The sequence below is a fragment of the Myiozetetes cayanensis genome, unplaced genomic scaffold (assembly GCF_022539395.1).
Source record: "Myiozetetes cayanensis isolate MyiCay16 unplaced genomic scaffold, myiCay2020 scf34, whole genome shotgun sequence".
NCBI lineage: Eukaryota > Metazoa > Chordata > Aves > Passeriformes > Tyrannidae > Myiozetetes > Myiozetetes cayanensis.
This window is the reverse complement of record NW_026087566.1, coordinates 2,009,798-2,035,891: the sequence shown is the minus strand read 5'-3', so window position 1 is coordinate 2,035,891 and position 26,094 is coordinate 2,009,798. Positions and strand designations below refer to the sequence as shown.

Sequence of the window (26,094 nt, the reverse complement as noted above, 5' to 3'; positions counted from 1 at the left end):
CTTTCTCAGGAGGCACCTAAAGCTCAGCTTAACAAAGCTCCGGTTCAGCGCTAGGGACGAGTCCAGCTCCGAGCGGCTCCATCAGCCCAATTCCAGCCCACGCGGGGAGGCTCAAACCGGGACACAGGAAGAACAAACTCGGCTCCCGCTGCCGGGCGGGAAGTTGGCCCCGGAGAATTTAAACCAGGAGCCACAATAATAAACGTCCGGGATTAAAAGGAACATGGGGAAAAAAAAAAAAAAACATAAAAGAAAAATTAGCGGGAGGCAGCTGGGAAAGGGTTTGTAGTTCGGAGTCGCTTTTCCAGCCAAACTCGGCGCTCAAAAATCGCGGGATGGGGTTGATATAGCGGGGGAAAAGGAGCGGTAAGAGGTTTAATCCGAGGGGATTGTTTGCAGCAGGAGGAATTCCTACACGAGCCTTCCTCTGGAAGTACAAGACGGGAATGATTCCTCTGCTGACTGACAGAGGTTGCAGCTGCGGGGTTGGGAGCTGCTGCAGAAGGCAGGAAAAAGCGAAAATAAAAATAACCCTCTCCTTGCTCAGGTTATTGAGGATGGAAGGATGGAAGGGGAGGGGGAGCAGCAACAATTCCAGGGATCCAGGGGCAGCCACAGCTTCTCTGGGCACCCTGTGCCAGGGCCTGCCCACCCTCCCAGGGAAGGATTCCTTCCCAATATCCCATCCAACCCTGCCCTCTGGCAGTGGGAAGCCATTCCCTGTGTCCTGTCCCTCCATCCCTTGTCCCAAATCCCTCTCCAGCTCTCCTGGAGCCCCTTTAGGCCCTGGTGCCACGTGGACCCCCAGGTACCCCAGGACAGGAACAGCCCCCCCCTGCCCCAAGCTGTGTCCTCAAACCCTTCCCAAATCTCCTGAAGGGACAAATCCCACCCCCAGATCCCAAAGCACCTCTGGACTGAGCCTGCTTTTAAAAGTAGTTTATTTGGATTTTTCCACATCCTTGAATGAATCGCAAATATATTAACAGAAAAGACTTTGTTTGTTTTCCTTTTTTCCCCCCCGCCCCAAGACTGTACAACTTTTTTGAAATAAAAAGTCAAGAAAAGCCAAAAAAAGAAGAAAAAACAAAAGAAAAAAAAGAGACAAATTACATTGTTTCAATGCAAATAGTAACACCACACCCACACTTTGCATTTTTCCATAGTTTTGTTGTAAGAAAATGACAAGTTCCCTAATTCTTTTCCATGGACAGTTGCTCTCACCTGGCTGCCAGTGCCTCTTCGTCCCTGTCCCTCCTCCAAGAGCCAAATTTTAGTCACTCCATTCTCATGCTGTGTTTCTCCTTAGAAGGGCTAAATGTGACTTGGGATTCTTAGGGAGAAAAAAAAAAGGAAATTATCCCTTCCAGGTATGGATGTACATGTAAAGCCAGGGATGGTTTTATGTAGTAAATCTTCCAGGTAACATGAATATCCTGTCAGATCCCAGCTGAATTAGGAGATTTTCCAGAGGGTTGAAAGTTTCATTTTTTTAGGGAACAGGAGCAAAGTGGAAAAAGCCCTTTGGATTCCTGGATCTCTGGTGCCCAACTTAACACCACCACTTGTCACAAGGGAACAGCACCTGCTTCCTCCTGCTTTGGGAACCAAAAGGAAGCCAATTAACACATTAATTAATGGCATTCCATAAGTGCTGCCTGCAGACTTTGTTAGGAGGTGCTGCCTGGACTCGTCCATGCCCGGGATGTGCCGGGAAGCTGCGGCCGGGTGGGAAAAGCACACGGAGACCCAGGGAAGTTGGGAGCTGTGCCACGGGCACACAGCAGCTCCCTGGAAAACTGGGCCTCTGGAGGAAAGGGGGGAATCCCCCACCAGCAGCTGCAGCCACAGGAACAGGGGGGAGTTCTGGAATACTCAATCCAGCCACAACGGGCCGTGATTTTCCCATCAATCCATCCACGTTCCAGCCCCAGCTGAGCTCGAGGATGGGGCAGAGGCACAAAGCACCTTTAATATCTTCTTGTTGCTCAGGTTTTGGAGGTTCCTTGTCATGCTGGGAGCGCAGTTGGAGCCTGTTTTCCATTGCTCGTCCTCCTACCTCAACAAACCACCAAGGAACCAGAGAATTCCTAATTTTTGCTCGCAACTTGGGGGCTGATTTTTCCAAGGATAAAGGTGCCCACGTGGCTTCTGGCCCAGCTCCTCTCTGCTCAGAAATTGTACCTCATGTACAAGGAGAACTTAAAAGAAACTGAAGTGTAAAGGTAACTAAGAGACCCCTAAAAATTAATAGATTTAAAAAAAAATAATTAAGACCGATCACAACGAATACATTGCTATGAAATTTGTATCATTCCCAATTTATTAGGCATAAATTGCTCTTTAAAACTGCTGATATCATACACTTTCTTTATCATCACTGCACAAAGGGCACCAATTGCTGCTGCAGAAGGGCTACAGAGAGCAGTTTGGACTTGCTAACAGTGGTGCAGCTTCCTCCTCACAGGAACGGCCCCCTGGAGGAAAGGAAAGTGTTCCTGGAGTGAGAAACTGAAAGAACAACTTAAAAAAAAAAAAAAAAAAAGAAAAAAAATAAGGAAAAAAAGACAGATAATTGCACATTGTTGCATCCTGCTTGGACCATGCTCTACAAAACAGTTTTCCAAGTGATCACAGCTCTAATGAGACACCAACCCGAGGCAGGGATCTGATGTGTTTGACCAAGGTTCTGATTGCATTAAGGCTTCCACAGTCTTCCCCCTCTCTCAGGATGAAGGGTTCCACGCTGTCACATTACACTTGTACCTCGTTTGTCTCTTGATTTTGCCCTTTATTAAATTTTTGTTACTCTAAAGAGGGGAAGAACAAGTCGAGGGGTGCAGGAGAAACGAAGCGAGGTGGTGCTGACTCGAGGGCAGAGTAAAACACTGACCCTTCCCGAGCCCGGGGCCAATAAATTAATTCATGGTTAGGACATGAAAGCAGCTGAGGAAAGCTCTGATCCTGCACTGGGAGGTTCTCTCCTGCAGCCTGCACTCTGGGGTGTTGTTCTGTGGTGGGATTCGCTCCCAGTCCTGGGTTGGCTCGCTGGAGACGCCGCAGCTTTGAGGTCACCGTCACTCCCTGGCATTTCAGTTACACTACAATAGGCAAGAGTCCTGTTTTGTCACCACTGTCCTTGGAGAACTCGGAAATGAGGTTCAGCACTCTGCTTACCAAGAAAGACCCAAACTAAGACACATTTCTCTGGGAAAAAAGAACAAGACACCTCGTCATTAGTACTATCCCCACATCTACCGCCTTCCATACAGCAAACCACAAGTCTGTCTTCCATGATATTGGGTTTTTTTTGTTTGTTTGTTTTTTTTCCAGCAAAGGGGAGTCCAAAAACCAGCATTTCTTCTTCCTCAGTCAGTCACTTTCATAAATGTGTGAGAGCCAACCTAGTCAGACTCAGCAGCAGCAGCTGGATATTGCACTGCCATGAACTCTGGCACAGCTCAGCTCCGAGGTGCCACTCGTGGGGTGTCAGTGGAGATCGACGACAGCGCTGGCTCAGAGAGGTGAACACCCAGAGTGGGAAGGAAGGGGAGGACACGACAGTACCAGTCACACACACTCAAGGCTCAGACAGTGGCTCTTGGAGGTTAAAATTCGTCGCTTTCCACCGCGTGGAGCTGCGTGTCATCGGCGTCCGTCATGCTGCTCTCCTGGGACTCGTCCGTGCCAACTGCAGAGGGGGAGGAGAAAGGACACAAAAAGGGTCAAACTCCACTGCCAGGATCTCCCCACAACCCTCTCCAGCACCTCAACAGCAACAGGTTTGGGCTTCCCCTCACAGCGTTTTAAAGCTTTGGGGCTTCTCTCATTTTCCTGCAAAACCTTGGAGGAATCCAGGGGAATCACAGACACCTGGAATGGTTTGGCTTGGAGGGACCTCAAAGTTCATCTCAGTCCACCCCTGCCATGGGCAGGGACACCTTCAACCAGCCCAGGGTGCTCCAAGCCCCGTCCAACCTGGCCTTGGACACTCCCAGGGATCCAGGGGCAGCCACAGCTTCTCTGGGCAACCTGTGCCAGGGCCTGCTCACCCTCCCAGGGATGAGTTTCTTCCCAATATCTCCCCCAAATCTCCCTTCTTTCAGTCTGAACCCACTGTTCCCTGATCCCACATCAACTCCAAAAGGAATTCACACCAATAAACCACAAAGTACCCCTTACCAAAACCCACTGCCTTGGCTGAGGCTGGGGAACTCCTGGACAATCTGTCAGCACAGTCAGGGAGGCTGAATTGTGGCACACAGCCCAACACTTTTATTTTGTTTACATTTGTTGGACAAATTAAGCTGTTGGGTTTTTTTTTTGGTTGGTTGGTTGGTTTCTGGGGTTGTTTTTTTGTGGTACTGCCCTGCAGTTCCAGTCTCTGTCTCCATCTCCTGGTCAGAAGATGCTCAGGCTTTAAATTAAACCCAATTCCAACAGCAGGAAAAAAACAGATGGATCCTTCAGGGCAAGTTCCCCATATTAAAAAGCACACAGGTTCAATCAAAATAATCAATGTGGCCAATTCCAGAACCCCAACCCTGCCACATTTTCCTCCTTTCAGGAAAAGAATTAAAACTGCTCATCAGCATTTGATTTTCCATCTCTGTTTCAGTCTGCAAAGAGGTCAACATTTATGACTGCCAAAAGGAATTTAAGCTCAGAATCAAAAAAGCTGAGAGAAGAGAAACCTGGGCTTATCCCTTTTTGTGGATTATTTCCCCTAAAGTGTTTTATTTTCTCTTCTTTCAAACCCAAACTGCTTCCCCTTTATTACATAACCCTTTATTTAATATATGCTTGGAGTAGGAAAAACAGAGGGATCTTGCTGGCTTGCTGAGCAGAACATTTCACTTATTAAATATGGGAAAAAACCCTCTTTTAAATTAAAAAAAAGAGGGGTTGGAAATACAAACCTGATTCATAGGGGTAACATTCACTGATCTGCTCCTCTCGAGTGATGGGCTCCTCATCATCAGGAAGGTAACGCTTGTCGATGGCCTCTTTGATCTGGTTGTTGGCTCCTTTGGGATCCAAGTCCATGGCCCAGGAGAAATTCATGAGGGCCAAGTGGGTCTGCCCCAGTTTTTTATAAACCTGAAAAAAGAAATTAAAAATAAAATTTAAAAGAAAAGAAAAAAAAAAAGGTAGAAAAAACTCCCATTTACACGAAGCTGCTGCAGGGAACTGGGAGTTTCTGAAAAGAAACAGAGGGGAGGGATGGAAAAGTTATTTTATGAGTCCCAAAGGAAATAAATATATGTGTAGAAAGAGCAAGGGTTTCTGTTTAAAAATCCAAAAATTAAATTAAACTAGCAGCTGATTCCTTATCATTAAGAGCAGATGAGCAAATAATTTATCTGTGCTAAACATTTAAAAAGTGTTTTAATTTAATTATTTAAATTCATCAGGACATGGCAGGTCTGATGTCACTTTAGGGGTCCTGGGAAAACACCAGTCAAGACATTTCAGCCCAAACCCTTTTACCTCTGTCTAATTTTATAAAGAAAATAAAGAAATCTTGCTGCCAGAGCTCTCCAGGACTGTGCCAGAGGTTTCTCTGGTTGTTTCCCAGCAGTTATTTAAAGTTCTTTAAAGCTCAGGAGCAGAGGAGGGGGTGGGAAAGGAGGATTTCTGTTACCAGGTCACTCCTCTGGCATTTCACACCAAAAAAAAAGGCAATTATTTCTTATTCAGGGTTTCTGACCCAGTGCCTTAGAATGGGATTCAGTATTTTAACAGGCACAACTGCAAATAATCAACCCTGCTACCCCTCCACATCTTCAGCATTTCCACTGCAAACATCACTGCCATCCTAAGAATCAAATCCTGACAGAATTCCATTTCCAGGGAATGATGCAGTGGTTGTGACACAGTCAAGTGGCCCTTTTGAATGAAGTATCTTTATATATATATATATTTTATATCCTTCCAGTGCCTGAAGGGGCCACAAGAAACATGGAGAGAGACTTTTTACAGGCCCTGGAGGGACAGGACAAGGAGAAACGGCTTCAAACTCACAGAGGGCAGGGTTAGGTGGCATTTTGGGAAGAAATCCTTTTAAAAAAAAGAAAGCCTTTTAAAATGAATTATCAGTGGGGAAATCAAAGCAGGGTGATTGTTTATTTTTTTTTTTTAACTTGGTTTTGTTTTATTCCAGGAACAGCTCTCTTTAAGTGTCCTCTGCATTGAGAAGCTGATCCAGAATAAAGCTGGGAGCACTAAGCCTTATTTAAAGCTTTGGGAATTTTTAGAAGGCTGCTCCAGGTGGAAGCAGCTTAGTGACAGGCAGCCCATTTGCTCATTAAGCAGCAAAGGAAAAACAGCAGAGGATTTGTGGTCACAGTGAGGTGTTTGTTGTTTTTTTTTAACCTACCTTTCCTATTAAAAAGTAAACAAGAGACTCTTTGGGAACAATCTGCTTCAATTCTTCAAGTTCTTGTAAAGCTGACTGAAAGGAAGATGAAAAAAGAAAAATAGTGAGCACAAGCCAGAGATCTGAAATCAGTTGTGACATCAAATTGTGACTTATTTAACTCCTAAAACAATGTTGATGTGGTTTGTGGTGCATGTACTAATCTCAAGCCTGTGCTTTTGAAAAATTCTGGGTTTAGATGTGCATTTTGGGGACTTCTGCAAAAGCCTGTGTTTATATTGCATCTGAAACCCAAAATATTTAGTCAGATTTTCACTTTACTTTTAAAGTAGCTGTTGATGCAGGAGCTATTTATTCTGCTGTGACAGTGCCCTGGCATCACAAAGGAATTCAACCTAAAAATAAGTCTGCAGTTAGAAATAAAACATTGGTTTTAGTTATAAAAGTTCCATTCAATCCTCTAAAACCTCCTCCTGTGAACACAATTTCAAGTTTGGGCTTGCCACAGAAATCAAAGTGTAAATCTGCATTTATTTACCCAACAGCAGCAACATTTACCACTCTAAGTTCCCTCAGTACTGGTGCTAAAAGCCAGAATATTTCATTAAATTTTATGCAGCTTCTGTGAGCAGCATAAACTTCAGCTTTGTAATCTGAGCCTGAGAAAGGGAGAGCCCAAATCTTTTATTTCACTGCTTCACCAGGGCCAAATAGTTAATAATTTAGTCATTTAGTATAAACTCAGGATAACAGTTCAGAGAAAAATAACAACAATGTAAATATCTAAAGAAATTAAATGTAGATAATGCATAAACACATAAATTTTAAAAAATAACAATGTAGAAACCAATCTCACCTTGTACTTCTCGTTGGCAAACAACACTGAAGCTCTGTGGAATTTGCATAGTGGGTTCTTGGGGTCGATGTTGATGGCTTTGTTCAACGTGTCCAAAGCCTTCTCAGATTTTTTCAGTGCATGCTGGACCTGCCACGGAGAGGGGGAGCAATTTTGAGATGGAAAAATAACAGCTCAGCAAACCCTTTTGATTATTTTTGTTTATAATCTGCTCCTTTAGGAAAAATACTGGCCCGATTCTAGACCAAGTTTGAACAGGTTTTCCTCACTTTGTCTCCACCCCAAAACCTTCTCCCCACCCAAAGGCCTTGCAGAAATCATTTTAACCTCTGGCCAGGAGTGAAGTCAGCAATTTTGCTCTGTGTTTAAGGGAGAAGCAGCCACAGCCCCTGTGGGATGGGACACAATTTTAGGGGTAAATGAGAGCCAGGTCACCACCCCCCACTCCCACACAGAGCCAACATCCAGGAATTATTTCCCAACTCTGTCAGCAAGATTGGCCAGTGAGGCTGCTGGTTTTCCAGGACTGACTTTTCAAACAGCCCTGTAAATTGAACTGAGGGAGTGGTGGTGAAGTCTCCTGAATGAAATTTAATTAATTAATTAAATTCCACAGGGCACAAAGCGGCCCAAGAAGTGGATTTATGACCTCTACACCTGCCTAGGACAAAAGAGGCAAAGAAGAAACAGCCAGGACAGAAATCACTGCCCTCCAGAAGGAGCTAAAGTGATTTTTTCTACTGCCAAGTGCAGGGTGAAAAAGCCAACAAGGCTAAAAGCACAATCCACTTACCACTCCGATGTGGCACAGCAGGACCGAGCTCTGAGGGTTGATGTCAAGTGCTTTCTGGAAATGCATTTCTGCCAAACTGAATTTCTCCTGCTTGTAATAAATCATGCCCAGCCCGTACCTGCGGGCACAGAAACAGCTCTGTTAAGTGACACTTGGTGTTTTAATCAGATTAGTTCCAGGCAGTGAGTGGTTTGTAGGCTTGCCAGAAAGCTGTGTCTAAAATTTACTTGGTTTTCTTTCTTTCTCAGTGGGGTAGTTGAAGAACTACAGGAAGACTGGCTGAGCAGCCACAAAATAAAAGGAATATAAAAAAGTTCAAGACTAAGTGACTTACAAATCTTAACTTTTACTGCTTTACATATTAAAAAGCTGCAATAAATTAACTGCATCCCAAGGGATGAAGGGGTTGAGTTCCTCACTGAACTGAGGAAAAATAACTGGATGCACGAGGAATGCTGCACAAAGGAACAGGAGAGCTGGGCCAATACAGCCTGAAAGACCTGTGGAAAATCAAAAATCTCCAGGTTTTTTGCCTTCCTCGTGGAAGTAACTGTTTATTAAAGACATGAACCCCACATCTTCTGCAGGAAGAGCTTTGCTCTCTTCCCAGAGAGAGCAGTGGTAAATTGGCTGTGGATCCCCCAACCCTGGAAGCACCAAGGGCAGGTTGGAACAACCTGTTCTAGTGGAAGGTGTCCCTTCCAACCCAAACCATCCCAGGATTCTATGAAATCCCAGCAGTGGCACATCCAGAAGATTTTCCTCCTGCAGGGGGACAAACCCACACCTACCAGGCGTTGTAGTGCCTGGGGTTGACTCTGATGGCGTTCCTGAAACAAGCCAGGGCTTTGTCCAGCTCTTCTGTCAGCACAAACTCGTGGCCCAGCAGGGTGTAGGCATAGGCATAGTTTGGATCCACCTGGATGGCCCTCTGGAAGAACTTGATTGCAATGTCGTGCTCCCTTTGGAGGCTGAAGCAGTTCCCTGCAGCACACCAGGCCTGGGAAAGACAGGGTAGGGTTGGGATCCTTTCTGCACCTCAGAGGGACTAAATCTGAGCTGAACACAGCTTTTTTTATTTTTCCTAATTCTAAATAAATTCCTCCTAGATTAAAAAAAACCCAAAATAAACAGTGATAAATCAACAGTTGAGTCTCGTTCCTGTGAGGGGAACAGGCCTAAAAACACACCTCATAAAATAAACAAACACACAGGCTGGAACACAGAGATGGAGAATCTGAGGACACTCAATAAGTTTGTGATAATTAGATCCTCTGGTGATTAATGACTTCAAGCTTTTGAAGCTGAGAAGGCCAAAAATAAACCATCTTTGATATTTAAGAATAATGAAGGGGCAGATGGTACTTTCCACTCCTAAGCTCCCTCCGAGTGACAAATCTGGAAATCTGCAGGGGAAAAACAAAAATCCCAATATCCCCCTACACTTCTCTCAGAGCACACATTTATAAACATATATTTTAAAAATATTATTTTTATTGTGGCACCCTTTGAAAAGATTCCTGGGTTCTTGCACCTCCTGACCCCACATTGCCACACACTTTGCAGTTTAATGGACTTTGGCATGAAAATGTGCAACATCACGTCTGCAAACAAACTCCAGAGCAAACATTTCAAGTGCCAGGGAATTAACTCCAGCAATTAAGAGGTGGTTCCAGGAAAAAAAAATATATTCCTTATCTCTGCAGCATGGTAGGAGTGACTGAGTAACCCTGGGTGAGCAGTGCCAATGTAAATTTAAAAGAACCACGAACAGATGAAAGGTTTCAACCTGTTCCATGCAAGCGGATATTTGAATTTTAGGAAGCCACTTTGGGCATCAGGAGTTCAAAGTGACAATCCTGCCACATTCAGGTGTATCCCAACAGCAAAAAAAAGACATGATTAGAGCTCAGAGCTCACTGATTTTGCCCCGTGCAGTTCCCCTTTCCAACCCGTGGTGTTTTCTACCTCCGGTGAGTTTTTATCCATGTCCGTCAAATCCTTGGAAAGAACCGAGAGGGCAACGTCTTTCTGCAGGTGCCAGAGGGTGGTGGAATAGATCTCCATGCCTTCCACTCTGTAGTTTTCAATCCTCCTGACTTCTGAAAATATTCTCTCGGCCTAAGAGCAGAAAGTGAAGATTGAATTCCTGTGTCCATCACGGCACTCGAGCGAGGCAGAAACGGCACCCAAAGAATCAGGGGGAGGAAAAGACTTTTATGGGCCAGTTGTGGTTATTAATTAATGAACATTAATAAACAGTGACAGGACTAGGGGGGATGGCTTCCCACTGCCAGAGGGCAGGGTTGGATGGGATATTGGAAGGAATCTTCCCTGGGAGGGTGGGCAGGCCCTGGTACAGCTTGCCCAGAGAAGCTGTGGCTGCCCCATCCCTGGAAGTGTCCAAGGCCAGGTTGGAACACCCAGGGCTCATGGAATTTGTCCCTGCCCATGGCAGGGGGTGGCACTGGAGAATCTTTATGTCCCTTCCCACCCAAACCAGTCTGGAATTGTGGGATTTGGGCTGTAGCCTCAGCTTTGTGAATGAACCATTAAGCAGCCCAACAGGCTCCATCTCTAAGCAGACTGTGCACAGTTTAAAACCCTCCCCTTCTGAAACCTCCTGGGTCTGTCTCCTGCACACATTCTGCCAGGAAGTGTTTTAAAATTCTTGAAAGAAAAAAATAAATCAGGTCCATCAGCTGCCAGGAACAGCAGTGCCAAGGAGAGTTAAAGTGTGGGGTTACCCTGAACTGCTCGCTCCTGTTTGCCACCACCTCAGCTGTGCCAGCGCTCCTGAGGCTGAAAGGGAAACTGGGGCACTGATGGGAGCTGAACTCACTCCAAACACAGAGGAGAGTTCTGATTTCAAGCTCAAAAATCATTTCAGTGATGATTTACAAGCAGTTCCATCAGCACAGCTGCAGGTGAAGGTGGGGACAGACAAGGAGGAGACCCCAAGAGTTGGGTGGAAGAGAAAATAACATGAAAAAAAAAAAAACTACCAGAGGAGAGTGGAAAGAGGAAAAGCAACCCTCAGGTCCTACCTGCATGTACTCTGCCAGCTCAAAGTAGGCTCTGCCAATCTGGCACAGCACCCAGCCCGTGTAGTAGTGGTGGGAGGGCAGATGGCTCAGGATGGTGATGGCCTCTTTGCAGTTGTAGGAGCACAAGGCCAAGTAACCTTTGCCCATGTCCCGCAGGAGGCTCATCAAACCTTCTGGGAGAAAAATGCAGTGAGGAAAGAGTGGTCCAACAACAACAACAACAACAAAAACCCCACAAAAACAGATTTGGGGGAGTTGGAAATGCTCAGCCCCAAAGAGCTCTCCCCTCGTGGTAGAAACGGCTCTGGAATTTGCCTGGGAAAAATCAATCTGTAGACACCCTGAACCTGGGCATGGTAATTCTGAATATCCACCTAATATCCAGGTGATAATCCCGAATATGAGGGTGGGCAGATGGTGAGGAGTTCTTAAGAAAACTCTGGAGCTCAGGGCAAGTGGAAATCCTGCTTTTCCAGCAGCTTTCCAAGCATTTCCCCGGGTGTGAGCACATTTTCCAGGGGGTAGCCATGGATACACCTCCCTGCTGCCTGGAAACGCTGCTGAGCCAAAAGAGAGGAATTCAGCACTTTGACTAAGATTTTATTTTTTTTTTTCCTCAAAATCTGAATGAAGATTTGGTTTTTAAACAAGTGGGAAATAAGAAAGGAGAACAGGCCACATCAAGCTCACTTTTGAGGGAAGATGGCTGGGTTAGGAGCAACTCCAAGGGTAATTCCTGAACCATTAATTCTTTATAATACTCTATATTATTACATTAATATTCCATAATATAATGTTTTATATAATTACACCAGTATTATATTACTATAATTAATATACTATATATAATTTATAGGACTTTATATATCAATACCTAGAAAATACTTCAATAATTAGCAAGAACTACCTAGAAAATGCTTTAATAATTAACAAGCACCAGAGCTTGTAAGATGTATCTGCTGACAATTAGCCACTCTTAACACTTCTTGATACATCAGTTAACGAGAAGATACTGAGTCAAATCAGTTTTTATAATCACACAAAAGGTGAGAGGTGCAGGCTGAATGAAACAGGAAACCAAAGGAACACTGAAGCAATGTTATTTTTTCATTCAGCATTAAAAAAACAGATATATTATATTTTTCTACAGTGCAGTAGTGTTCAAACAGACCTGCTGCTGCCTTCTGGAGGGTAAAAGCTTGGATTTGTGGTGCAACAGTGGAAATTTTCCCTTCTGAAATGATGGAAGAGTCCAGTTTGGTGATCTCCAAACTGTCATTTAGGTTTGGTTGAGTTATTCCTCCCTTATTTGTTTTACTTTTTGTTTTTCTGTTCGGGATCTTGGGTGGAAACTTCATTTTTAACTTTTTGCTATTTTCCTGCAAGCAAGAAGAGTAAGAGTCACACACAAAAGAACACTTTTAAATTCAGAAATGAGTGAATTGTGTAAAATTACATATAAAGAACCACGCCCTGCCCACTAAAGAACCTGTTCTTAAGCTGCTAAAATGGCTATAAATGTTGGGAATTAAGAGCTGGTATCCTTAAAATGGGTTAGAACCCCCAAATTTCTCACATGTTACCTTTGTTGTAGAACTATCACTGGTAAACAGGCGAGAGCTTCTTCGAGGCAGTGAGTTTGGAGGAGCAGCAATGGTTGGGCTCAATACCTGAGGTGTTGTACTGGAAACCACCAAAAAATAAAACAATTACAAGCTAAAAAAAAAAAAAAAAATCAAAGTTCTTTGCCCCTTTTTAAAATAATAACAGCTTTTATGTTTGTTTTCAACGGAAAGGCTCGAGTGCTACAGCAGAAAAATTCACATTTCAAGGGATAAACCCCCCGCAAGAGCAGAATTTCCTTCCAGCTATTTATTCATTTACTGATGAAAGTGATGTCAATGCAGTGGTTAATTTAAATCACTTCAACAAATAACTGGAGTTATTTCACCCCCACTTCCTCAGCCAAATTGGAATTCTGCAGGAACAACCTCCCCCAAGTTGGAGCTGATAAAGCACTGAATTCCTTCAAGAAAAAAAAAACCAAACAAAACAGAAGCAAAAGGCAATAAATACCAAGATGGTTTTTATTTCTTTCTTACCTTGTCTGGGGACCAGAGCTCTGTGTTTGTGCAACAAGGACTGGAGTGACTTCCCGGCTGTTCCCACTCTGGGAGAAGACAGATTTTGTTCCAGCCTGGCTTATCCTGCTGACAGTCTGCACAACACAGAGTTTCTGCAGGTTTGTTATGATGTCACTAAGGAATCTCCACCTCTGGCTACACCAAATTCCTGCCCACCACAAACTGCCCCAAGGAGGAGAAGCAGAATAATTTAAATAAAGGGGAAGAGTTCACCTCATGCCAGGGAGAAATCATCCAGAGGATTGCTCATCCTATTTGTTAATAACACCAAGTTTATCCAACTTTATGCACGTTATTTGCAGATAGAAAATCTCCACCTAGTGGCAAGAAACTGTGTGGTAAAATATTTGTGACAAAACAAACCAAGTCGTTCTGCCCACTCCAAGCACACCACCACTGAGCTCTGTGATGGCTGTTGGGAGGTTCCTCAAGACCCCCAAAAAATGGATGAGTGGCATCAACGAAGCACCAGCAACGCTGATTTCTGCATTCCTCAACCTCTGCTCTGCCCTCCCCTTCCCGCTTTCTGTTCTCAAGAGGGGCACTTTAGGCAGCCCCAAACACATTTGCCCACTCAGAGAGGAAGTCTCTGGATTCATCCTGATGTTTCATTCCTTTCTGTGTTTCCTAGGAAACTGCCTGGGTTCAGCCAGGCACAGCTCCACCGAGAGCAGAACTGAAATTGGCCCAGAATTTTAGTTAAATATCTCAAATATCAGGTGTTTTGGTAGCAGCACTGATGCATTTGGGCAGGGAGTAGAAGCATGGAGTAGTAAACTTGCACCTCGGGGTTGTTGTGTCACTCAAAGCAACAAAACAGCAGCAAATTCCCTCAAAACTTCCCCATTTCCATTGCCAGACTGGTGGAAATTCAGCTCCCTACACAGGCACCATCCACCCCAGGGCAGTGTTTCCAAATGGGCCTTGGAAAACTGCTGGTCCTGAGGAACTCCAGCCTGGGAATGGGATCCATGTGGATGTCTCCCAGCAGATTGTTTCAGCACAGCTCCCACATTTTCCCCTTTCAGGAGGACACAGCGAGTTGGGCACCGAGATTTGTCCAGGGTAAACGTGGAGATTCAAATTCTGCTTCTCCAGGGGATTTCAACAGTGAATTTAACACCAAAGAGTTGCCCCCTATAAAAACACCCCCCCATGCAACTGGTTTTTTTTTTAAACAGAGAAAAATCCTCAGGTTTTTTGTTTTTAGAAAGGAACAAATAGTTCTTCAACTGTCACCAACATTCCACCTCTCATTTATCACTATGGCAACTATGGCACTTTCTTCCTGAGTGAAAAAAAAAAAAAAGACAATTTTTAGTTTCCTTTACACAAGACTTTGCTGAGTGAAACTGCACCATTCTCAGTTCCTCCCCAAACCACCAGCAGGATTTTTATTACTCTGGTTTGTAAACCAGAACTCAAGAAGTGCTTGCAAGAAAGCAGAAGCTTCAGCTCCTTCTGAAAATACACTGATTAAACAAGACTTAAAGTCTTCACACTCCACCCTGTTTGAATCTTTTGTTGTTTGGAAGCATCAATATTTATCCAATTCTCTGTGACAGAAAACGCAGCAACTTCCTCAGGTTACTCCAGCAACACCAGCAGGGCAGCCTGGACATGTCTGTGCATTTTGGGTGTGGGGGAAAAAACTCAGCTCAGATAGGTTTTTAATCTGTATTATGGAGTATTTAGAGTGCAATGTCCAGCTCTCAGAACAGTAAATACATCCCAGAATGCAAAATACCTTCTTTGAAGGTGCTCCGGTGGATGGCACATCGATTACAGAGGAGGAGTTGGTGTAGTTCTGTAAATAGGTTCCATCTCCAGGGCTTGGGGTTTCTAGTGGCAAAATTCCAAAGCTGAGAACAAAAACACAGAGAGGAAGGGGCAGGGGAAAACCAGGAGAGCTGGGGTTAAATAGAGAATCAGAGCATAAAATACCCTGTGCTGGGAGGGACCCACAAGGATCATTGATCCAACCCCTGGCCCTGCACAGACACCCCAACAATCCCCCCAGTTGTCCAAACCCTCCTGGAGCTCTGGCAGCCTTGGGGCTGTGCCCACTGCCCTGGGGAGCCTGGGCAGTGCCAACCACCCTCTGGGGGAAGAACCTTTCCCTGAGATCCAACCTCACATGAACATGGCAATAAGCAACACCCTGAATCAACAATTCCTCTTCCAAGCCACCAACTGTGAGTTTAAAAACCAGAAGAGTCCAATGCCAGGACCAAGAGCAGATATTTAAGTTGTTTAGGTGAGTGAGGGTGCAGCAGCTTCCCTGTTCCCAACCCCAAATGAGGACCCACCTGGGAGTCAGGGGGCTCAGAGCTGCAGGTCCCCCCAGTAAACTGCGGCCGGTTTTTGGTTTGTTCTGAGCCTGTTTGGCCAATATGGCAGTTCCTGAGCCCAGGGGGACAGGATCCGATGAAATCACAGCGGAGTCGATGTAAGACACGGGAGAATCCGAGTTCAAGGAGGAGTATTTGGAATTGGAGGATTCTAAGTTGATTCTGTTCAGCTCCTGAAGGATGGAAGGCAGCCGTCAAACACTCACGAGCGTAGATTAATCAACAATTGTCTGTTAAGGCGGGAAAAGCGCTGGAAAGGATTTCAGCAACACTCACAATGGTGTCCTGGGGCGTCTCCATGAGGACACTCTCGGGCTGCCTGTGGGATATGTTGTGGTTGGACACCAACGTCGTGCAAGTGTTGGGCAGGCAGCTGCTGAAGTTCTGTAAGGATGTTAATTTAAATGTTTGGTCAGGGTCTGGCTTTTCACCTGTGAGAGCGGAAGGAGATTGAAAGAGTTATTTCTGAGTTTATCCTCTGAGTGTTCAGTCAGAGACAAGGGCAGGGAGAAAGTATTTTAATGCATTTCACAGAATCATAGAATGGTTTGGGTTGGATGGGGCTTTAAAGATCATCCAGTTCCAACTCCCTGCCATGGGCAGGGACACTTCCCTCTAGACCCCCTGACACCAAATCTGAAGTGTTCTTCCACTAAAAAAACCCTTGACAATCTATTTTTTTATATAAATAGACTCGGTTTTTCAAGTTATTCTCACACTTTCTAAGGGGCTACCAACTGTAGGTTGGAAAACACATGGTATTGTTAAACCCAAAAATGTATAAACAGCAAAAAAGTCCTAAATGCTGGCAAAGAATTTTAAATCACAAAAACCTCCTCAGAGAACTCTCCTTGTCTCCTTGTGGTGGCAGAAGGGACAGGCTGACACAACCAGACAGGTAAAAAAAAAAACCACTTTCAGTGAGTGAAACAGCTCTGCAGACTCACCTATTTCACAGAGTGATTCAAAAGGGGACCAGAGGAAAGGATTTAAACTAAGGCTCTTTTGGTAACATTCTGATCCTTTGGCAAGCCGGTCTGTCTTGCTGAAAAAAAAAAAAAACCAAAAAAAAAAGAATGGAACAGTTCACAGGGAAACTTCAGAACAGCACTTTTGTTCAGAGAGAGCTTTCCAGAAGAGTTGAAAACCAAACAAAAAAATAAAACCCCCAAACATGTTGAGAGGCACAGCAACATTCCTCATTTTTCAAGCCACAGAGAAATACTGAGTCCTTTTGAAGTTATTTGACATATTTAGACACAGTTATCAAAAAAAAGAAAAGTTATATAAGCAGTAAAATAGCTGGAGGATTTTCATTTTAGGAAGATGCTGCTTGTTTCTTTTTTGCAGCCAGCAACCTGATTGCCAGCCTTCCAGCCATTTTAAATATCTGGGGATAATATATTTTTTTTTTGCACTAAATTAGGGGTTAAACTGAACATTTGGAGCATTTGGCTACAAAGCAGTGATTCTGAAAATAATTGAGAACAGATATAGTGGAGAAGAACCCCAACCACTACTCCTATTGAATCATTTACATTTACTGAAACCTTCCTTGTATCTGGGCAAATGCAAAATGCTTTAAAGTTGTCAAATTATTTTGCCTGGCACCCTCAGCACTTTGATTTGAAGGTTACAGCAAAACAGATCCAGAAAAATCTAAATGGTAACACTGAAAAACAGGTTTTGAGAGTCTTCCTCAGGGAAGAACACAGAGTAAATCCAAAAAGGTAAAAAAAACCACCCCAAACCAGCAGATTCTTGGATTGCTCATTGAACCAGCTGGGAAAGAGGAATTTGTGTTTTCAGTCAGAAGTTTTGGGTGAGAAAACAAACCAAAAAAACCCCACCAAATGAGGTGGATTCCACAACCTGCACCCATCATGCTCCAAAGCTGTGTAACCCAGAGACAGGTGGTGACTGAAGATAAATTGGACTAAAACTGAGCTTGGCCAAGCAAAAACTCCCCCAAGTTTCATCAAAATGAAAGAGCAACTTTACCAGTAGACATGTCCCAGTAAGGAGAGTGTAAAGCAAGCAGAGTCCCCAAACTCCATAACAATGTCATCATGGCTTTTCTGTTTATTCAACACTCCACCAGACAAGATCTGCTCTCCTTCTGCAAGCCTTTTTAAAAAACAAGAGGTTTAAAGGGGGTTACAAGGCTCACAGGACTGGCAGTCCAGTGTGTTTTCACCCTGCTGCAAACAAAGAAACAAAAAAAAACAAACAAAAACAAACACAGAAATCCACTGTCAGTGTTCACAGGTTTCAAAACAACAAACCAGTTCCTGCAAATGAAGGTTAAATAATCCAGGGGTTCTTCTAAAACGGGGAGGTTCAGGACTCTGAGGTCGAACAGCTCTACTGGGAGGGAAGAAAAAAACCAACCCAAACTCCAAATCCCACCCCACTCTGAAAGCAGGGACACAAAATACAGAGTGATTTTTCCAAAAGGGATTAATCTCAGGATTTTAGACAGATTTAGTCTTTCAGACACTTGATTTTTGAGGGTGCTTTGTTTACTAACAAGGCTTCATTAGGCTTTGTTTCTTAGAGAAATACAACCTGCAAGGCCCCACAGGCTCAGCTAGGATCCAGCTTTGGGGACATGGCAGATATTTCAGATTTTAATTTGAAATTTAACTTGAAATTTTACTTGCAGGTAGGTGCTACCACCAACAACAGTGACAGGTAAATGGACCAAATCCTGAAGAGTGTGTTTAAGGAATCTCACTGCCACCAGTCCAGGTTTTGTAAAAGCAAAGGAGAGGAAAACAAGCTGGGAATTTATTCCACTGGGACTTTTTTCAAGCAGGACATCCAGGTGATTTCCCTTTCAGTGGAAGAGGCAAGGAAAGCTGCAGGAGTGGCAAAGGAAACCCCCCAAGCCAAGACATCCTGGCTACTCCAAAGATGTCAAAGAAAAAAGGAGCTTTCCCTGCACACAAATCCTGCAGAATAATCACATCAAACATCCTCTTACCAATTCTTCAGGAAATCAATTTTTTTTTTGACATTGAAAACAAAAAGAGGGACACTCAAAAAAAGCCAAACCAAAAGGAGGAAAAAAAAAAAAAACCACACAAGCTGCTTTGTAGAGAGACATTTAAGTTTTCTGTAAAGAACCCCCCCAGCATTTTAAGCAGTTGGAACAAAAGTTTGTGCCTTTCTTGATGCCTCACCCTTTCAAATCTGCACCTCAGCCAGACATTTGAGCTGAAAGATCCATGTAGACACAAAACACCCTTAGGAACAAACTCTGAGGGCATCAGAGCCTGAAGCTCAAGCAACTCCAGCAAAAAAAAAAATCTCACTGTCAGACCCCAGAAACCTGCAGGACACTTTGCCACCACGTTTCTGTAAAGATTGAATTTTGGTGCTGAAGACAGGATTCTTGGGTGTGGATTCCAGGCTGGTTTGTTGTGTTTTGTGTTTTTTATTTTATAAAACAGAGTCCTGTCTGCCACCTCTTCCCTCACCCCCATGAGCAGTAACTGGGTAAGAGGAACAAGCTCAGCTTTTGAGGGAAGTGGCCAATCCTTAATGGAAACCCTTCAGGAAATCAGAGAGGCACCAACACCTGATGAGTCATCTCTGCAATCAACGTTTTCTCCCTCTACACAGCCTGACAACTCCTGTCTGAAATTATTCAACCCCTTTTAGAGGTTTCTGCGATAAATTCACGCTTGTTGGGTCCACATCCGAAACGGATTTCTACTTGGTGCAACAAGGCAGCTTTCAGAGAGAAATCTAAGCTAAAAAAAATTAAAGTAAATAAATAAAACAAATGCATTGGAGAGAACACAGAGGATTTACTCACTTGCTGAGGTCCACACAACATTTTGCAAGCAGGTATTTGCACTGGGGGGTGGTACAGCTGTGTCCCTTGAGGAGCCTGTAAGCTTTGTAGGCCTTTCCTGAGCGGTAGTAACACGTTGCCAGTAAGAACAGTGCTTCTTCTGAGTGTACTGCAGAGTAAAATAGGTTTAAAAAAACCAGCAGTTAGATCATTTGTCATTTTAATACAAAGAATTTAGCATCCTCACACCTCAAATGTGGTGTTTGCCCAGATGTTCCACTCAAATGACCCTCATGTTTTAAACGCAAGGCTGTCTGTGAACAAAAGCAACTGCAAACTCTTAAATAATTCAGAAACCCACGCTACTTTATACACTTTTCAGGACATGCTACCTTGCAAGTGGAATTCAGCATTAAAGGAAACACAGTTTTGATGTTTGTTCATCTCTACCTACAGGGAACTCTTCAGAAAAAAAAAGAAAAAAAAAATCAATATGAGCAGTGTACAAAAAAACCTCGTTGGGAAATCTGCCCAAATCCTTTGCTACACTGAAAACTGACTGGTTTAAGTTTTAAGTGACAATGGAAACAGAGGATGGCCAAACAGAGGGTTTGCTAAAAACCACCAGAAGATCTCCCTGCAAATTCGAGTGGAATCAATTTTTCATCCACTACTTTGACAGACTCAGCCACAGATGTCCCCCACAAGGACAGTAATTGCAGGTAAAACTTAAAAGTAAGTTCTTCCCAGGGTGAAATCACTGCTGCCAACGTGGAGCATTCAAGTTCTGCAGCTCCTGCTCTGCAGAGGAACTACTTATTTGAAGCAGGAGCCAGATGTTTTGTTAGCAGTTAATTGCTTGCACCAAGTGACAGCTTTCCTGCTGCTTTCCCCTCAGCAATGCTGGTCACTGGGAAAAAAAAAAAAAAAGCTGTTTGAAGTCCTCCTGCAGGGAATTATTCTGTGAAGATGTGGCAGTTGTTAAGTCAGGTATTTTTCTGCTGCAAAAAGAGTGGATTCTCTTGGTTCCTACATCTTTGGTGATTACCTTCAACCTGCCATTTCTAAAACACTGCTCAGGTTTGTTTAGCAGGAGAAATTGTATTTTATTATAGGGGTTTGGGTTTGTTTTTTTTTCCTAGTAGTGATTAGAGGAAAACACCTTTCAAAGCAGAGAAGAAAAAGCTGACCACCAATATCAAAGAGAAAGGAGTACAGGAGATCAAAAAGCTCATCTGAGGTCAGGGAAGAAAGGTTAAAGGAAGGAAAAGGGGCTAAAACACAACAAAAAACGTGGCTGAAAGTCCCAGAAAAACGTGGAGAGATGTGTTACAGCTGCCTGCCCAGCAGCCAGGACATCCCAGACCTGACAGATTACAATCAAGTAACAATTAACAGGAATTCAACTGCAGACACCTGTGCCACATGTCCTGATTCTCACTGTCTGAATTCCTCTCACCATCACAAGATTCTCTCAACCAGCACACCAGACATGCAAGGCTTAAGGTTATTAATGCCAGAAAGCACATCACTGTAAAATTGTACTTAAACACACAACTCCCAGTCTCATTTTTTTTAAGGAAGTTTTGCTGTAAAATAACATTTCTGTTGTTCCCTGCCTTGATCTTCCAACCCAACTGCCAGAGATTCTTCTGCTTTCCCCAAGCAGAAAGTGAAAGTTTGCTGCCAGAACAGGGAGGGGGAAACAAAACCAAAACACCCCAAACAAACTGACAAATAAAAAAACATTAAAAAATCCTTTTATATTTGCAAAGCACATACCTTCTGCATACAACCTCTCTGCCAGGAACACGGCATCACGGTAGGCGTAGTGGTTAAGTGCTTGCCATATAGCAGCCTGCAAGGCAAGGGAACAAACCTGAATTTACAGGGAGCTTGAGAAGTGCAAAATTCATCAGCTCTCGCTGTCAAGAGGCAAAGTTCAGTTTGGTTTTATTGGATTAGTAAAGAAAAGAAAAGGGGGAGGGGGGAAAGGATGAATACACCAGTGAAGTTGTAGCTGTTTTGACTTATAAAAAGCCACCAAACTTAGCACTGAAGTCATGAGCCCACCCAAGGATGTTGTTCACAATCTTCTACAGACCTCAGGAACAGGGAGTTTTAGGCTGGTGCAAAACTCAGCAGGAATTCCTGCCAACCACCACCAAACCCCACGGTGGGTCAGTGCAGCAGCAATCCCACCTTCCCAGCTGGTCACCAGGGATTATCCCACTAAACAAACCACCCCCTCTGGAGATGCCAAATCCCAACCCAGCAGGACTAGAAATTTCTCAGGGTCCAAGATGGTCATTGTGTTGGTTCAGTGTGTTAAATATAAAGGATTTTTCCCTTAAGGGTGATGAAGGTGACCCACTGCTTTTTGGGGAGGTTTTATTTGGACCTTGGTTCATCACTGCCACTCATTAGGCCTGTGAAGCAGCACCCAAGAATGAGTGCAATGCAAATTAAACGCACAAATTGACACGTCCAGCCCTACAGAACCAAACCCACTGCTGAATTCAGCTCATGCAGCCACACCTGGGCAAATCCAGCCCTCTGCTTACGGGTGCTGGTTTTTCCACGACCACCGAGCTCGAGTTTGTGAGAGATTTGGAAAGATGGCACCACTCCAGTGAAACACAAACACACAGGTGTACAAACTGTGCACCAGGAGAGCAGGGGTCAGAATTACTTGCATTTCTGTCACCATCAGCTGAACTACAAAAGCTGTCCAGCTGAAGGGTGAGAGGGTTTCTTCACACAAGCTTCCTTCAGGTCAGGTTAAAAGTCAGCTGTTATCTGTAGAAATGGGGTGGGATGGGAAAAATAATGTCTTTTAAGAGCTGTTCAGCCTTTCCTCCCCACCTACTACAAGGGTAGTGGTGTGAGGGTTGGGACCAGGACAGCAGTTCCTTCCCATCCGATGTCTTTGCTCCAGTCCCGAAGCCAAAAGCCATTTTGCAGCAGTTTTGTCATTAACGACCCCCAAACAAGATCTGAACTCAAGGCACAGTAGTCTAGGATCTCTCAAATATTCATCAGCAAGCAGGAGCAGCTCCTGATACCCATCAAACACCCCAAAACTAAACGAGATCTTCCGGAGAGAAAGCAACGCCGCCCCGCAGCGCAATTCCCGGCGGGAAAGGCAAGCGCCACTTTAAACTAAATAAAAAAAAAATAAAAATAAATCCAAACATCACAGAGTTACATGTACCATATGCTCCTTCTCCCAACGCAAACTTGACAAACACAGGGTGTGAAAACTGCGAATTCTCTTCCCAGGAAGCCCACACAGCCGTCACGAGCAGCACACGCCAGAGATCCCAAGTACTACACACACACATTTACACACGAGATCTCCACGAGAGACACTGTTCTCAACCAGCAGCAGGTCCCAAGAACACACTTCAATAGCCAACAGGTGCTTTTAAGCCGGTGTGAAAGGATTTGAAAGCGTTGGAAAGTGAATTCTCTCGGTCTGATCGTGCTAATACGAACCCCTCATTATTTCTCTCTGGTTGTGTCCCGCACTTATCTCAGAGCCTGCCTGCACTGATTGTTTACTCCCTGTTACCTTGAAGCACTCCCAGGCTGGCTGTGGCTCCAAGCAGTACAAAAACTGAGGCAGAAGGTCAGGGCTAAAAAGCTTTCAGCCCAAGGTCTTTCTCTTTTTCTCCTAAAAAAGTTCCTTTACCGAGCCACAAGCGGCACCCCGACGAATCCAGCCAAGCTGTGTCATCTCCAGGTTCAAAAATCCTGCCTCTGCAGGGCTCAGCCAGCTTACAAAACAAAGGTGTGGGGGTGGGAGTGGTGAAATTGGGGTCATTTGACTCCTCAACCCAGAGCAAGTTGCCAGGAACAATCCTGCCAGAGGCTAAGAGGGGACACGAGGGATTTGGGGCCACGTCACAGCCACGTTCCGAGAGCTGCACTGCCCACCAGCTCAAATAACAATCGTTGCTGAGCAGAGTCCCACTGAAGGCATAAAGTGGCTGGTGGAACAGCCTCCCTGTCACACAGCAACTGTCATTTTGCAGCCCAAAAGGTGCCTGGTGCCCTGGACTGATCAGTGCTGACACCTGGATCCTCACATATGCCCTCCTAAAAGAGCAGGAAAAGGGGAAGGAAGGCAGCAGGGAATCAGCCATACTTATGTAGGGATGATTTTCCACGAGAAAAGATGTCTAAACTATGACTGTGCCTCAAAAAACAAAAGATTTCCTGTGCACCTTTCAGGACAGGACCATCAAAAATAAAGTCACATTCAGACAGGTCCATCTTCTATCCAGAAAACCCCACGGGCACTTTCCAAGTGTCGCTTCATTCCTAAGCCAAGAAGAGCTCTTAGGAGAGCTGTCCTCTTCTGACAGTTATACAGCCTTGGAAATGAGTTGCAAAGCTTTTTTAGGCTGTATTGCCACGCTCAGCAGAATCCTACCATGATTTAAGATGTCTTCAGGGTGGGCAGAAGGGAGGAGAGCTCTGGCTGAGCTACCAAACTCTGCCCACCGAGCACAGACAGACGGGGGGGCTGCAGGTCCTGCAGCCAAACCCCAGCACCATCCAAATGAGTCACAGCAGATGAGCACCTTGAACAGCTAAATTCCAAGCAAAGAGCTCATTTCATTTCCAAGATGTTTTGCAGAAGGATCTGGAAGGCAGCCAGCCTGGGATACAAAGTTTTAGGCCGGGTTTTTAAAAGAAAAAAAAAAAAATCGACCACATCAGAGCTGTAAACTCTGGCGTTTTGTTCAACTTCCAGAATTAAAAGTTAGTAAAAATCTAACCAGCCACCCCAGGATGCCTTTTGGGATGTTCATTTTGTGTAATTACAGCACAATATTTGTGAAGCTACATCCAAACATGGGTCCTCTTATTTCTCTATCACGCCGTGAGAGGTAAATAACATCACAGCTGTAAGAGGAGGGCATTTTTTCTCCTGGAATGCTGAGCCCTGGAGACATCTGAAAGGCTGGGAGAGAGCTGACAGACAGGAAAATAAATAAAATCTCTGCAATGACAAAAATGAGAAGTAGTGTTTAAAAAAATCAGAAAGACAGAGCGAAGTGCAGGGACTTCAGCTAAGCTGGGAATTCAGGACTTCACCCAGTCACAAATAATCCCTAAATTTACCAGTCCTGCTGCGAGCAAGGAACAGCAACAAAAGCAGGGCTAAAGGAGCGACTTGGCCTTTGAAAGCAGAATTTAAGCAGGTATTTTCAATCTAAACAGATATATTCAACAAAGCAAGGCCTCATCGAAACACCCAAGGGGGTAAGAGGAGGTGAAGAAGGGAGAGTGGCATCAGAGAGGTCTTTTCCTTGCTGGAACACGAAAGCCAGCCCCCCAGTTTTCTCTCAGAACAGCACACATTTTCCACTTGGTCAGGCTAATTAGCAGAGCACCGGAAACATTGGGTATTGTTTCCTGTCCTTCACTCTGCTCTGCGATTCCTGCTTCCTCTGCCATTGTAATCCCGGGTTTTCCTGGAGTACCCCCAGCCGGTGCCAAACACCCAGCCCGGCTCCGAGGGGGTGGGATGAGCACGGCAGGACAGGGCAAAAGCTCTTCCAGCGCTGCACTGACCCTTGTCCTCAGAGCGGTGGCATCGAGGGCACAACCCCCTGCTCTACGGGAGTGCCACCCCCTTGCACAGGCAGGGGGAAAGCCAGAAGGGTGATTTTCCACAGGAGGAAAAAACCCTTTATTCCCCCTTCCACCTTTCCATCAGAAGGAAAAGAGCCAAGAGCAAGAATTCTCACAGTGTTCATTACAGAACACAAGCGTGTTCTGCCAGGACTCCTATGCCAGGAACCTCTTGCTGTTAACTAGAAGACAAAAGCCCCCAAACAGCCCGTTAAAAAGCTAAAAATAATACTGAAATAAAGAAGGGGAACGTGAATTAAGATGACCGATTAGCGAAGATCACGAATAGCTGGAGAGCGGGCATACAGCAAGTGTGGAAAGAAAAAGCAACTCTCGAACGTGTGAATCACGTCTTTTGGATGGGGAGAGCACGAAGCCCATCGGGGGCAGCCGCAGCGAGACCGAGACGTGGTGGAAAAGCGGAATTCAGGTTATTTTCTCTCCCAGGTCTCCCCCCAGCCCGAGGGGGAGCGAGGAACGTCCTTCGCTCGCACACGCGCAGGAGCCGAGCACGCCGTGAGCATTTCCAAACCACCAAACGCAGCAAGGTGAGCGAGGTATCAACAGGTCTCCCGGGGGATCTGCGGCGGAGGGAGGAGGTTGGGGTGGTGGGGAGCCTTTCCCGGGAGCCAAACCGGCCGCGGAGCGACCGAGGGGGGACCCGGTGGCGGCCGGTCCCGGGGCCGCGGGGATGGGGCCGGCAGGCTGGAAGGGGAAGCCCGGCGGGAGGGACGGCGGAGGAGCCGGAGGTCCTGCGGGCCCACGGCCGAGGGGGGTCCCCCGGGGAGCGGCGCGGACGGGGCGGCCTCACCCGGGCCGGGCCGGGCCTTGGGGCCTGAGCCGCCCGGGGGTCGGTACCTGGACGGGTTCCTGCAGCACCGTCATCCTGCTCTCCCCGGCCTCCGCCTCCTGGTCGCCGAGCCCGAGCGGGGGCGGTCCCGGTGGCGGCGCCGGTGCCGGCCCAGCTCAGAACGAGTCCCGGCGGGGCCCGGCCCGGCCGCGGCTCATTTGAACCCGCACCGACCGTTACCGGAGCGAGCGAGGCCGGCGGGCGCCGAGTCCGCCCGAACCGGCGG

The 26,094-nt window shown here is 45.4% G+C and overlaps 1 protein-coding gene across 6 annotated transcripts; it reads right to left on the bottom strand.

Annotated features, from left to right (window-relative positions):
* Positions 1 to 924: 924 nt before the first annotated feature.
* CDC27 (cell division cycle 27) lies at positions 925 to 26,094 on the bottom strand. Of its 6 annotated transcripts, none has more exons than XM_050327619.1 (19): positions 25,877 to 26,094; positions 21,155 to 21,230; positions 19,394 to 19,541; positions 17,572 to 17,697; positions 16,518 to 16,615; positions 15,847 to 16,001; positions 15,529 to 15,743; positions 14,967 to 15,081; positions 13,178 to 13,311; positions 12,659 to 12,758; positions 12,247 to 12,454; positions 11,076 to 11,248; positions 9,997 to 10,149; positions 8,820 to 9,028; positions 8,029 to 8,146; positions 7,236 to 7,364; positions 6,380 to 6,454; positions 4,920 to 5,100; positions 925 to 3,691 (listed from the first exon to the last, which is right to left on the bottom strand). In XM_050327619.1, the coding sequence occupies exons 1-19, from the start codon at positions 25,901 to 25,903 to the stop codon at positions 3,609 to 3,611; spliced, it is 2,523 nt and encodes an 840-aa protein (XP_050183576.1). In that variant the 5' UTR covers positions 25,904 to 26,094; the 3' UTR covers positions 925 to 3,608. The 6 variants fall into 6 exon arrangements, with proteins under 6 accessions (XP_050183576.1, XP_050183577.1, XP_050183578.1 ...); XM_050327620.1 differs by having other exon boundaries at positions 11,076 to 11,245; XM_050327621.1 differs by having other exon boundaries at positions 13,178 to 13,293; positions 25,877 to 26,093.

Bases quoted from the DNA above. Each gene is read 5' to 3' on its own strand.
- CDC27 (XM_050327619.1), bottom strand. From the start codon at position 25,903: ATGACGGTGCTGCAGGAACCCGTCCAG. The intron at 17,698-19,393 runs GTGAGTAAATCC...TTTTTTAAAAAG, and splicing joins TGTTGTGTGGACCTCAGCAA to GCTTGCAGAAGGAGAGCAGA. The intron at 5,101-6,379 runs GTAGGTTAAAAA...TTCTTTTTTCAG, and splicing joins TTTACTTTTTAATAGGAAAG to GTTTATAAAAAACTGGGGCA.